The sequence below is a fragment of the Pelobates fuscus genome, chromosome 3 (genome assembly GCF_036172605.1).
Source record: "Pelobates fuscus isolate aPelFus1 chromosome 3, aPelFus1.pri, whole genome shotgun sequence".
NCBI classification, from domain to species: domain Eukaryota; kingdom Metazoa; phylum Chordata; class Amphibia; order Anura; family Pelobatidae; genus Pelobates; species Pelobates fuscus.
The window spans coordinates 422714589-422729650 of record NC_086319.1 but is presented as its reverse complement, the minus strand read 5'-3'; the positions used below and the strand labels follow the sequence as shown (position 1 = coordinate 422729650).

The 15062-nt window shown below is 38.7% G+C and overlaps 1 protein-coding gene across 2 annotated transcripts in view; it reads left to right on the top strand.

Moving 5' to 3' along the window:
• The window catches only part of NLGN2 (neuroligin 2), a 215868-nt gene that overhangs the window by 119970 nt on the left and 80836 nt on the right, over positions 1–15062 (top strand). For both annotated transcript variants that reach the window (XM_063449816.1, XM_063449817.1), the window contains one exon: positions 14332–14388. In XM_063449816.1, the coding sequence (XP_063305886.1) occupies positions 14332–14388 (57 nt within the window). The remainder of the gene's footprint in view (positions 1–14331; positions 14389–15062) is intronic.

The window sequence follows — 15062 nt, the reverse complement described above, 5'->3', positions numbered from 1 at the left end:
TTGCTGTGGAGCTCTGTTATACACTCAGACATTACTGGGAGTATTATTACTGTGGGGCTCTGCTATACACTCAGACACATTACTGGGAGTATTATTGCTGTGTAGCTCTGTTATACACTCAGACACAGTGCTGGGAGTATTATTGCTGTGGGGCTCCGTTATACACTCAGACACATTACTGGGAGTATTATTGCTGTGGGGCTCTGTTAGACACTCAGACACATTACTGGGAGTATTATTACTATGGAGCTCTGTTATACACTCAGACACATTACTGGGAGTATTATTGCTGTGGAGCTCTGTTATACACTCAGACACATTACTGGGAGTATTATTACTGTGGAGTTCTGTTATACACTCAGACACATTACTAGGAGTATTATTGCTGTGGGGCTCTGTTATACACTCAGACACATTACTGGGAGTATTATTACTATGGAGCTCTGTTATACACTCAGACACATTACTGGGAGTATTATTGCTGTGGAGCTCTGTTATACACTCAGACACATTACTGGGAGTATTATTACTGTGGAGCTCTGTTATACACTCAGACACATTACTGGGAGTATTATTGCTGTGGAGCTCTGTTACACACTCAGACACATTACTGGGAGTATTATCGCTGTGGAGCTCTGTTATACACTCAGACCCATTACTGGGAGTATTATTGCTGTGGGGCTCTGTTAGACACTCAGACACATTACTGGGAGTATTATTGCTGTGGGGCTCTGTTATACACTCAGACACATTACTGGGAGTATTATTACTGTGGAGCTCTGTTATACACTCAGACACATTACTGGGAGTATTATTGCTGTGGGGCTCTGTTATACATTCAGACCCATTACTGGGAGTATTATTGCTGTGGGGCTCTGTTATACACTCAGACACATTACTGGGAGTATTATTGCTGTGGAGCTCTGTTATACATTCAGACACATTACTGGGAGTATTATTGCTGTGGGGCTCTGTTAGACACTCAGACACATTACTGGGAGTATTATTGCTGTGGGGCTCTGTTATACACTCAGACACATTACTGGGAGTATTATTGCTGTGGAGCTCTGTTATACCCTCAGACATATTAGTGGGAGTATTATTGCTGTGGAGCTCTGTTATACACTCAGACACATTACTGGGAGTATTATTACTGTGGAGCTCTGTTATACACTCAGACACATTACTGGGAGTATTATTGCTGTGGAGCTCTGTTATACACTCAGACACATTACTGGGAGTATTATTGCTGGGGAGCTCTGTTATACACTCAGACACATTACTGGGAGTATTATTGCTGTGGAGCTCTGTTATACACTCACACATTACTGGGAGTATTATTGCTGTGGAGCTCTGTTATACACTCAGACACATTACTGGGAGTATTATTGCTAAGGAGCTCTGTTATACACTCAGACACATTACTGGGAGTATTATTGCTGTGGAGCTCTGTTATACACTCAGACACATTACTGGGAGTATTATTGCTGGGGAGCTCTGTTATACACTCAGACACATTACTGGGAGTATTATTACTGTGGAGCTCTGTTATACACTGACACATTACTGGGAGTATTATTGCTGTGGAGTTCTGTTATACACTCAGACACATTACTGGGAGTATTATTGCTGTGGAGCTCTGTTATACACTCAGACACATTACTGGGAGTATTATTGCTGGGGAGCTCTGTTATACACTCAGACACATTACTGGGAGTATTATTACTGTGGAGCTCTGTTATACACTGACACATTACTTGGAGTATTATTGCTGTGGAGCTCTGTTATACACTCAGACACATTACTGGGAGTATTATTGCTGTGGGGCTCTGTTATACACTCAGACACATTACTGGGAGTATTATTACTGTGGAGCTCTGTTATACACTCAGACACATTACTGGGAGTATTATTGCTGTGGGGCTCTGTTATACACTCAGACACATTACTAGGAGTATTATTGCTGTGGAGCTCTGTTATACACTCAGACATTACTGGGAGTATTATTACTGTGGGGCTCTGCTATACACTCAGACACATTACTGGGAGTATTATTGCTGTGTAGCTCTGTTATACACTCAGACACAGTGCTGGGAGTATTATTGCTGTGGGGCTCCGTTATACACTCAGACACATTACTGGGAGTATTATTGCTGTGGGGCTCTGTTAGACACTCAGACACATTACTGGGTGTATTATTGCTGTGGGGCTCTGTTATACACTCAGACACATTACTGGGAGTATTATTGCTGTGGGGCTCTGTTATACACTCAGACCCATTACTGGGAGTATTATTGCTGTGGGGCTCCGTTATACACTCAGACACATTACTGGGAGTATTATTGCTGTGGGGCTCTGTTATACACTCAGACCCATTACTGGGAGTATTATTGCTGTGGGGCTCTGTTATACATTCAGACCCATTACTGGGAGTATTATTGCTGTGGGGCTCTGTTATACACTCAGACACATTACTGGGAGTATTATTGCTGTGGAGCTCTGTTATACATTCAGACACATTACTGGGAGTATTATTGCTGTGGGGCTCTGTTAGACACTCAGACACATTACTGGGAGTATTATTGATGTGGGGCTCTGTTATACACTCAGACACATTACTGGGAGTATTATTGCTGTGGAGCTCTGTTATACACTCAGACACATTACTGGGAGTGTTATTGCTGTGGAGCTCTGTTATACCCTCAGACATATTAGTGGGAGTATCATTGCTGTGGAGCTCTGTTATACACTCAGACACATTACTGGGAGTATTATTACTGTGGAGCTCTGTTATACACTCAGACACATTACTGGGAGTATTATTGCTGTGGAGCTCTGTTATACACTCAGACACATTACTGGGAGTATTATTGCTGGGGAGTTCTGTTATACACTCAGACACATTACTGGGAGTATTATTGCTGTGGAGCTCTGTTATACACTCAGACACATTACTGGGAGTATTATTGCTGTGGAGCTCTGTTATACACTCAGACACATTACTGGGAGTATTATTGCTGTGGAGCTCTGTTATACACTCACACATTACTGGGAGTATTATTGCTGTGGAGCTCTGTTATACACTCAGACACATTACTGGGAGTATTATTGCTGTGGAGCTCTGTTATACACTCAGACACATTACTGGGAGTATTATTACTGTGGAGCTCTGTTATACACTCAGACACATTACTGGGAGTATTATTGCTGTGGAGCTCTGTTATACACTCACACATTACTGGGAGTATTATTGCTGTGGAGCTCTGTTATACACTCAGACACATTACTGGGAGTATTATTGCTGTGGAGCTCTGTTATACACTCAGACACATTACTGGGAGTATTATTGCTGGGGAGCTCTGTTATTGAAAGAGGGGTAGAGGGACTTGGGCCCAAAACAAGGACACTGTTTCATTAATATCATCTTTTAAAAGTCTGTTGTTTTTTTTTTAAATATGTTAAAAAGTTTTTTAAAAATGTTTCCTTTTGCTGAATTATTGACTTTGCTGTCAGTGAGAATGTCACAGCAGGATAGTCTGGAGATGGACTGGGTTCGAGAAGAATTCTCACACAGCAATACTTGGCAGGAAATTCAATATTTGTCTCAGGAACTTGTCTGTAGATTCTGAGAAACTATATGAAGTTTATGTCACGGCCGTTGCCGAATTAGATAAATTATAAACATAAGAAAGAAATAATACATAATATCAGGATATGGAATATCTCTCCAGACTCCATAACCACCAAAGCAGGCAGTCGGAGTTATACTTCCTGTAGTCCCTTGACTCTGTCATCCAATTAGTACCACAGTACCCACAGTCCAGCCTTTCTTAACAGATGATTTCTGTTGATTGGTGATTTCGGTCTCTCTGTAAGTGTATCGATTTAATTGGTTGGGAGGATCAGATACCATTCTCAGCCAATGAATTAATTCCTAATATGAACAAAGTTGATATAATATGACTTTATCGATGTTTATAATGAGGGGCTGGGTAAGTGTCAGACGACTAGAAAACAGACTCTTTTAACAGTGGGATAGCGCACGGGGACTCCTGGCTCTTTAACCTCTACCATAGACTGTAGTGGTTATGGTGCATGTAGTGCCTCTTTAAGACATGGCTCTTTGTGTTAGAAGGTTTTAATGTGTAGAAGAGAGGGACCAGGTTGGTGACTATAACTGATTTGCAATCTTAGGACCCAAAGCAATCTCATTTTGCTCAGCAATTCCATTGGAAGAGCTTGTTGGACATACGTTCTTCCTCAAATGCTTGTTTGATTGCCATTGTCCTGGCAAGGTCCGATTAGAAGGGAACGAGGATAATGTCAGGAGTAACGTTTTGGGATTCTATATGTCTGGGAATAAGCTGATTGATACATATAACGGAGGATCAGAGTGTGTCTTTATTATGCTTTAATGAGGTTGATTTAGGATTGTGAAGGTATTGTGATAGAAACGAATGCTGTTTATGAACCTCACTCGTACTTTTCTCCACTTTTTTGGGGTCGTTTTCTTTGAAATGAACAAGCATTCTCAAATATTTGAATTTGTGATGTGGAAAAAAATAAAATGTTCCAAAAATGTCTGCAAGATTCCCACCGAGACGAGCCATCCGGCCCCGCTTGATTGTGAGGTGCTACGTATTGTGATAAAACAAAGCTAATATTTTGAATGCGTTCCTTGTCTTTTTTCTAGGTTTACCTTGTTTTAACCAGGCAGAGATTCGGTAAAAAAGACGCTCAGCTCTTAAAGGGAGTTTTTATTCTGCCCTTTTTCCCGTACTCGCTTGCAGATGGCAGTAACAGAATATATATTTTTTAAAGAATACTTGTGCAAATGTCTCGAGTAGCACATCCAGCCCAAATGGCAGTGATTTAAACATGAACGGAGGCTTGCCTCTTGCTGCACATTTTGTGTCGCTGGTGTAAATGAAAATGGTCGAGAGAAGAAATGAAATTTAGCTGGGACGTTACATAGATGACATTTTATGCTTTGTGGTTGCACCGAGGTCGGAGGATGAATGAGAGAGAAATGATCACATAAGCGATTGCAAGACAGGCTTAGATTAGGCATATTTACTGGAAGATGTGGGACTGGGAGAGACGTGTTATCAGACAGGAAAGAGAGATTTAATCAGTCTGATTCAGGCAGCAATGGGTAAACACCACTTCTATTAATCAACACTCCTAATTAACACTCTACACCTTCTCTCCCACCTCCCTTATTCTATCTGCGTCACTTTTACACTTTCATGAACTAAATATATGTCTTCCTGCAATCAGCTGATTGCTCGTGATGTCGAAGGGTTCTCAGATAAATGAAAGGAAGGATAGGTGGAGAGAATGCGTTGTCTGGTATCATTGCGTCACGCAAAACGCACGCTGACAGAGTCAGGGCAATGCAGCACATATTGACATGTCTTTCCACACGCAATATGGCGGCCTGCCGGAATGCTAAGAATTCCTGATACTTCCTGTGGCCCAAAGCCTCAATTCCTGGTCACTTTTTTCCATTTAAAAGTGGAAGCTCTGATGTGTAAATTGGTCCTAAAGCCCTAAAGATCATGATGTTTTTGTTTTGTTTTTTCGTTTTTTTAAATTTATTTACTTTTTGTTTTTGTTTTTTTTCTGTTTTCTAAAAAAAAAAAGAATTTGAAAAAAAAATGACATTTCCTTTTTTTTTTTTTTACTTTTTTTATATTTTTCTATCTTTGAATTCTCTTTTTTTCACAAATTCTTTGGAGAAATAAGGAAAGAAAATTTCTTAGCATTTTTACTTTTTTTTTTCTTTGAAAACCTTCCTCCCTGCTTCATTCATTTTTTTTTTTTTTTTAATTTTTTGGGGGTTCATTTTCCAGAAACCCCTACATTCTCTTAACAAAGGGAGAGAGAGGGGAGTCGCTGTTTTTGTATTTCTTTTTCTTTTCCAAACTATTTTGAGAAATTACCTCTAAAATTACACTCTTAATCATTAAATTGTGTGCTTCCCTTTATTTCTTTTAGTTATCCTTTTCAGAAAATCCTTAGTGTCCCCAAAACTGCAGTACATGAGCAAATATCACATGGCATGAGTCTAGCTAATTAACACATAATTAGGGTGAAATGCCATCCTAGGAAAATCCATGAGGAGTTACATGGTCGCATGAAGAAATAGGAGGTGTTATGTAGCACAGGTGGAGTGAATATTGGGAGCTTTATAATGAGTAAGAATAGGGGTTATAGAGAACATTATATAGAGTTATAGGGAGGGTTTTATGGAGCAATAGGAGGAGTTATAGGGAGGGTTATATGGGGCAATCAGGATTTTTATTTTAAGTAATGGGAGGAGTTACATGGAGTAATAGGAGGAGTTACATGGAGTAATAGGAGTGGCTACATGGAGTAATAGGAGGAGATACACAGAGAAATATGACTGGCTCCATGGAGTGATAGGAGGAGTTACACGGAGTAATATGACTGGCTACATGGAGTAATAGGAGGAGTTACATGGAGTAATAGGACTGGCTCCATGGAGTAATGGGAGGAGTTACACGGAGTAATATGACTGGCTACATGGAGTAATAGGAGGAGTTACATGGAGTAATAGGACTGGCTCCATGGAGTAATGGGAGGAGTTACATGGAGTAATAGGAGGAGTTACATGGAGTAATATGACTGGCTACATGGAGTAATGGGAGGAGTTACATGGAGTAATAGGAGGAGTTACATGGAGTAATATGACTGGCTACATGGAGTAATAGGAGGAGTTTTATTTTAAGTAATGGGAGGAGTTACATGGAGTAAGAGGAGTAGCTACATGGAGTAATAGGAAGGATAATCTATAGTAATAGGAGGGGTTATAGGAAGGGTTATATGGAGTAATAGGAGGGGTTATATGGAGCAATATGAGTAGTTATAGAGAATTGTATATGGCATAATAGGAGGAGTTATAGAGAACATTATATGGAGTAATAGGAGGTGTTTTAGGGAGGGTTATATGGAGCAATGGGAGGAGTTGTAAAGAATAAAATATATAGTAAGAGGAGGGATTATAGAGAATATTATATGAAATTGTGGGGAGGGTTATAAAAAGTAATATGAAGAGTTATATGGAATATTAGGAGGAATTATAGGGACTGTTATATGGAGTAATAGGAGGAGTTATAGGGAGGATTATATGGAGTAATAGGAGGAGTTATAGGGAGGGTTATGGAGTAATAGGAGGGGTTATAGGGAGGCTATATGGAGTAATAAGAGGAGTTATAGGGAGGGTTATATGGAGTAATAGGGGGAGTTATAGGGAGGGTTATATGGAGTAATAAGAGGAGTTATAGGGAGGGTTATATGGAGTAATAGGAGGAGCTATAAGGAGGGTTATATGGAGTAATAGGAGGAGTTATAGGGAGGATTATATGGAGTAATAGGAGGAGTTATAGGGAGGGTTATGGAGTAATAGGAGGGGTTATAGGGAGGCTATATGGAGTAATAAGAGGAGTTATAGGGAGGGTTATATGGAGTAATAGGGGGAGTTATAGGGAGGGTTATATGGAGTAATAAGAGGAGTTATAGGGAGGGTTATATGGAGTAATAGGAGGAGCTATAGGGAGGGTTATATGGAGTAATAAGAGGGGTTATAGGGAGGGTTATATGGAGTAATAGCAGGAGTTATAAGGAAATTATATGGAGTAGTAGGATAAGTTATTGAGGAGTTATATGGAATATTAGGAGGGGTTATAGGAAGGGTTATATGGAGTAATAGGAGGAGTTATAGGGAGGGTTATATGGAGTAATAGGGGGAGTTATATGGAGGGTTATATGGAGTAATAAGAGGAGCTATAGGGAGGGTTATATGGAGTAATAAGAGGGGTTATAGGGAGGGTTATATGGAGTAATAGCAGGAGTTATAAGGAAATTATATGGAGTAGTAGGATAAGTTATTGAGGAGTTATATGGAATATTAGGAGGGGTTGTTAAGAGATATATGGAGTAATTAGAGGAGTTATAGGGAGAGTCATGGAGAAATGGGTGGGGGTTATACGGAGGTTTATATGGAGTAACAGGATGAGTTATAGCGAGGGTGATGTGGAATAATTGGTGTTATAGTTAGAGCAATATACAATAAAGAGGAGCTATAGGGAGGCTTATTTGGATTAATACGAGGAGTTATAACGAGGGCTATTTTGAGTAATAGGAGGAGTTATAGGGAATAATAGGAGAGGCCATGTTGAGTAACAGGATATATTATATCCATATATGTTATATGGAGTAAAATAAGGAGTTATAGGGAGGGTTATATGGAGTAATGAGGGGTTATAGGGAGGGTTATATGAAGTAATCGGAGGAGTTATAAGCAAGGTTATATGGAGTAATAGGAGGAGTTATATGGGGTAATAGGAGGAGTTATAGGGAGGGTTATATGGAGTAATAAGAGGGGTTATAGGGAGGGTTATATGGAGTAATCGGAGGAGTTATAGGGAGGGGTATATTAAGTAATAGGAGGAGTTATAAGCAGGGTTATATGGAGTAATAGTAGAGGCCATGTTGAGTAATAGGAGAGATTATAGAGAGGGTAATATGGAGTAATAGGAAGGGTTAGATAGAATAATATGAGTTAGCGAGGGTTATGTGGAGTAATAAGAATTTATAGGGAGGGTTATATGGAATAATAGGAGTTATAGGGAGGCTTATATGGAGTAATATCAGGGGTTATAGGGAGAGTTATATGGAGTAATAGGATGGGTTATAGGGAGGGTTATATGTAGTAATAGGAATTATAGTGAGGGTTATATTGAGTAATGGAATGAGTAATAAGAGGGATTATAGGAAAGGTTATATGGAGTAATAGGAGGAGTTATAGTGAGGGCTATATTGAGTAATATAAGGAGTTATATGGAATAATAGGAGAAGCCATGTGTAATAATAAGAGATTATAGAGAATGTTATATGGAGTAATAGTTATTGCGAGGGTTAAATGGAGTAATAGGAGGAGTTATAGGGAAGTTATATGGAGTAATAAGAGGGGTTATATGGAGTAACAGGAGTTATAGGGAGGGTTATATGGAGTAGTAGCAGGAGTTATAGGGAGGGTTATATGGAGTAATAGGAGGAGTTATAGGGAGGGTTATATGTAGTAATAATAGAGACCATGTGGAGTAATAGGAGATATTATAGAGAGGTTAATATGGAGTTATAATGAGGGTTATGTGGAGTAATAGGAAGGGTTATGTTGAGTAATAGGAGGAATTATAAGGAGGGTTAAATGGAGTAATAGGTGAAGTTATAGGGAGGGTTATATAAAATAATAGGAATTATAGGAAGGATTATATGGAGTAATGGGAGGAGTTATAGGGAGGGTAATACGGAGTAATAGGAGGAGTTATAGGAAGGGTTAAATGGAGTTATAAAGAGGTTATATGGAGTAATTGCAAGGGTTATATTAAGTAATAGGAGGAGTTATATGGAGTAATAGGAGTTAAAGTGAGGGTTATATGGAGTATTTGGATGGGTTATAGAGAGGGTTATGTGGAGTATTTGGAGGTAATAAAGGACGGTAATATGCAATAATATGAGGAGTTATAGGAAAGGGTTATATGGAGTTATAGGGAGAGTTATATACAGTAATGAAAAGCTATAGGAAAGGTTACATGGATTAATAGTAGGAGTTGTAGGGCAGGTTATATGGAGTAAAAAATGGGTTACAGTGAGAGCTATATGGAGTAATAACTAGTTATGGGGAGTTAGAAAGAATAATAGGAGTAGTTATAAGTAGGATTATACGGAGTAATAGGAAAGTAATTTGATGTAATTGGAAGGTTATGGAAGGTTTTATGGAGTAATAGGACGAGTTATAAGTAGGGTTGTATGGAGTAATAGGAGGAGTTAGAGGGGGGTTACATAGAGTAATATGAGGAGTTATAAATAGGGTTGTATGGAGTAATAGGAGGAGTTAGAGGCGGGTTACAGGGAGTAATATGAGGAGTTATATGTAGGGTTGTATGGAGTAATAGGAGGAGTTAGAGGGGGGTTACAGGGAGTAATATGAGGAGTTATATGTAGGGTTGTATGGAGTAATAGGAGGAGTTAGAGGGGGGTTACAGGGAGTAATATGAGGAGTTATATGTAGGGTTGTATGGAGTAATAGGAGGAGTTAGAGGGGGGTTACAGGGAGTAATATGAGGAGTTATATGTAGGGTTGTATGGAGTAATAGGAGGAGTTAGAGGGGGGTTACAGGGAGTAATATGAGGAGTTATATGTAGGGTTGTATGGAGTAATAGGAGGAGTTATAGGGGGTTACATGGAGTAATATGAGGAGTTATATGTAGGGTTGTATGGAGTTATAGTGTGGAATATATGGAGTTATAGAGATAGTTATACAGTATACAGTAATAGGTGGTGTTATTGGGAGGGCTATGTGTTGTAAAAGGAGTACTTTGAGGGAGTGTTATGCTAAATAAAAAGAGGGGTTATAGGGAAGGGGTATATGGAGTAATACGATGAGTTATACAGAAGGTTATATAGAATTATAGAGAGGGTTGTTTGGAGTAGTTATAAATCGGGTTATATGGTGTAATATGATCAGTTGTAGGGAGGATTATATTAAGTAACGGGAAGTTATAGTTAGGGTTATAGTAAGTATACTTAATTGGAGTAACAGGATGTGTTATAGGCAGAGTTATATGGAGTAATAGGACTGGCTACATGGAGTAATAGGACTGGCTACATGGAGTAATAGGAGGAGTTACATGGAGTAATAGGACTGGCTACATGGAGTAATAGGAGGAGTTACATGGAGTAATAGGACTGGCTACATGGAGTAATAGGAGGGATTATAGGAAGGGTAATCTATAGTAATAGGAGGGGTTATAGGGAGGGATATATGGATTAATCGGATGAGTTATAGGGAGGGATATATGGAGTAATCGAAATGGTTATATGGAGCACTAGGAGGAGTTATGAATTTTATTTTAAGTAATGGGAGGAGTTACATGGAGTAATAGGAGGAGTTACATGGAGTAATAGGACTGGCTATATGGAGTAATAGGAGGAGTTTTATTTTAAGTAATGAGAGGAGTTACATGGAGTAATAGGAGGAGTTACATGGAGTAATAGGACTGGCTATATGGAGTAATAGGAGGAGTTTTATTTTAGGTAATGGGAGGAGTTACATGGAGTAATAGGACTGGCTACATGGAGTAATAGGAGGAGTTACATGGAGTAATAGGACTGGCTACATGGAGTAATAGGAGGGATTATAGGAAGGGTAATCTATAGTAATAGGAGGGGTTATAGGGAGGGATATATGGATTAATCGGATGAGTTATAGGGAGGGATATATGGAGTAATCGAAATGGTTATATGGAGCACTAGGAGGAGTTATGAATTTTATTTTAAGTAATGGGAGGAGTTACATGGAGTAATAGGAGGAGTTACATGGAGTAATAGGACTGGCTATATGGAGTAATAGGAGGAGTTTTATTTTAAGTAATGAGAGGAGTTACATGGAGTAATAGGAGGAGTTACATGGAGTAATAGGACTGGCTATATGGAGTAATAGGAGGAGTTTTATTTTAGGTAATGGGAGGAGTTACATGGAGTAATAGGAATGGCTACATGGAGTAATAGGAGGAGTTACATGGTGTAATAGGAGGAGTTTTATTTTAAGTAATGAGAGGAGTTACATGGAGTAATAGGAGGGATTATAGGAAGGGTAATCTATAGTAATGGAGTAATAGGAGGAGTTATGAATTTTATTTTAAGTAATGGGAGGAGTTACATGGAGTAATAGGAGTGGCTACGTGGAGTAATAGGAGGAGTTACATTGAGTAATAGGACTGGCTATATGGAGTAATAGGAGGAGTTTTATTTTAAGTAATGAGATGAGTTACATGGAGTAATAAGAGTAGCTACATAGAGTAATATGAGGAGTTACATGGAGTAATAGGAGTAGTTACATGGAGTAATAGGAGGAGTTTTTTTTTAAGTAATGGGAGGAGTTACATGGAGTAATAGGAGTGGCTACATGGAGTAATAGGAGGAGTTACATGGAGTAATAGGAGGAGTTTTATTTTAAGTAATGAGAGGAGTTACATGGAGTAATAGGAGGAGTTTTATTTTAAGTAATGGGAGGAGTTACATGGAGTAATAGGAGTGGCTACATGGAGAAATAAGAGGAGTTACATAGAGTAATAGGAGGAGTTACATGGAGTAATAGGTGTGGCTACATGGAGTAATAGAAGGAGTTGCATGGAGTAATAGGAGGAGTTTTATTTTAAGTAATGGGAGGAGTTACATGGAGTAATAGGACTGGCTACATGGAGTAATAGGAGGAGTTACATGGAGTAATAGGAGGAGTTTTATTTTAAGTAATGGGAGGAGTTACATAGAGTAATAGGAGTGGCTACATGGAGTAATAGGAGGAGTTACATGGAGTAATAGGAGGAGTTTTATTTTAAGTAATGGGAGGAGTTACATGGAGTAATAGGAGTGGCTACATGGAGTAATAAGAGGAGTTACATAGAGTAATAGGAGGAGTTACATGTAAGTAATAGGAGTGGCTACATGGAGTAATAGGAGGAGTTGCATGGAGTAATAGGAGGAGTTTTATTTTAAGTAATGGGAGGAGTTACATGGAGTAATAGGACTGGCTATATGGAGTAATAGGAGGAGTTTTATTTTAAGTAATGGGAGGAGTTACATGGAGAAATAGGAGTGGCTACATTGAGTAATAGGAGGAGTTACATGGAGTAATAGGAGGAGTTTTATTTTAAGTAATGGGAGGAGTTACATGGAGTAATAGGACTGGCTATATGGAGTAATAGGAGGAGTTTTATTTTAAGTAATGGGAGGAGTTACATGGAGAAATAGGAGTGGCTACATTGAGTAATAGGAGGAGTTACATGGAGTAATAGGAGGAGTTTTATTTTAAGTAATGGGAGGAGTTGCATGGAGTAATAGGAGTGGCTACATGGAGTAATAAGAGGAGTTACATGGAGTAAAAGGAGGAGTTTTATTTGAAGTAATGAGAGGAGTTACATGGAGTAATAAGAGTAGCTGTAGAGTGATAGAAGGAGGATTATAGGAAGGGTAATCTATAGTAATAGGAGGGGTAATAGGAGGGGTTATAGGGAGGGATATGTGGAGTAATAGGAGGAGTTATGAATTTTATTTTAAGTAATGGGAGGAGTTACATAGAGTAATAGGAGTGGCTATGTGGCGTAATAGGAGGAGTTACATGGAGTAATAGGACTGGCTATATGGAGTAATAGGAGGAGTTACATGGAGTAATAGGACTGGCTATATGGAGTAATAGGAGGAGTTACATGGAGTAATAGGAGGAGTTACATGGAGTAATAGGAGTGGCTACATGGAGTAATGGGAGGGTTATATGGAGTAATAGGATGAGTTATAGGGAGGGATATATGGAGTAATAGAAATGGTTATATGGAGCACTAGGAGGAGTTATGAGTTTTATTCTAAATAATGGGAGGAGTTATATGGAGTAATAGGAGGGAGGGATATATGGAGAATCAGGAGTAATAGGGGGAGTTACAGGAAGGGTATATGGTATATTAAGATAAATAGATTTTAAAATCACTTTAGAAGGTATGGGGTAGGAGGGGCAATAGATACTGAGCAGAACATGTAGGGAAGAGGTTATTTAATATCGGTTGGTTCGTTTATTGATTGGGATTAGGCAGTTATTAAACCTCCTATTAAAAGGTGACGTAGAACTGTGAAGGCTAGTGTTTGGCTAGGTTTAGGGACGTTCTCAGAGTTTATAGTGCAGGTTACACACTATAGTTTGCTCATTACACACAGGAGTTCCATGTAATCATTTCAGACATAATGACTGGTTACATAGAAAACCAAAAAGACAGCTTTTTATAAGGGTTTGCATTTATTTTATTTGAGAAACTATAGGGAGGAGCAACACGAGACTGAGATTTTCTAGGCTTCACCAGTTTCACAGCGCAGTGGGAGGAGCTATATGAATTGTTTGTCTGCGTGATAAATAATTACTAAAGCTTTTCTAAATAAAAAAAAAAAAAACTATTTCTGTTTGGTTTACCCCAGTAAATTAGTTTTTGATTTTTACATATTAGGTTTTGAAAACTTAAACCTCCCCTTGTAAGTGTATTTTCTAAACTTGGTTTTCTTTTTGATATAAAAACGGTGTTTAAAAAATGGTTTTTTATTACCTTTTCTTGAATCTATTTTTTCTTTCTCTCTTTTCCCCTTTCTCTCTCTCCCTCGGTTATTTTTTTTTTTGTCTTTTTCTTTTTTTTATCATGTTTTTCTTTGCTTTTTTGTTATTTTTTTCTTTTTTTATATATTTTTTTCGCCTTGACCTCCAGGTCCCATTTCCAAATCTCGGGAGGATCCCAGAAAGTCCCAGCACACTCCAGATGAAGGTAGATTTTATCTTCTTTCTTGATTTTTTTTTTCTTCTTTCTTCTTTTTTTGGGCTGGGTGGGAGGGTATATTGCATGTAATAGGTTAATGTATATATAAAGAAATAAAACAATCAACCGGTGTGTATATATTTATTGCGTTTAACAAATATCGTTTCAGATTTGAAATATAAGTGGAAAGATATGTGAAACTGCTTCTCTAATGCATTAAATAAGGATTTTATGCTTTTCTGTTGCTTATTACAAACGCAGAGCAAATGTCTGTCGGCAGAACCATGCAGCACATTGCTCCTTTAACACCAGTGTCCTGCAGAACATCACTTCTCTAACACCTCTTGCACAAGTGTCCTGCCATGCTAAACCTTTAAATGGTCACTGCAAATCATTGCTCTTTTAACTCTTTTCTTCTGCTTTTCTGCATAACATTATGCCTTCAAACCTAGCGCTGCAGGCTGTTGCTCACTTAACTGTCCAATTCCTGTATTTCTGCTCAATTAACCCGTCCCGTTACAGGGTGTTAGGGAAGATTGCTGCCTTAACCCGTACGTTATCCGACTACAATGATGGAATTCTCCTTTTAGCAACTTAATTAGAGTGAAAGGGAGGGGCAGAGAGGGCGCTAATTACTTCTTTACCGCTGGTTAATGAGTGCAGAAGGAAGCAGAGCCAGCATT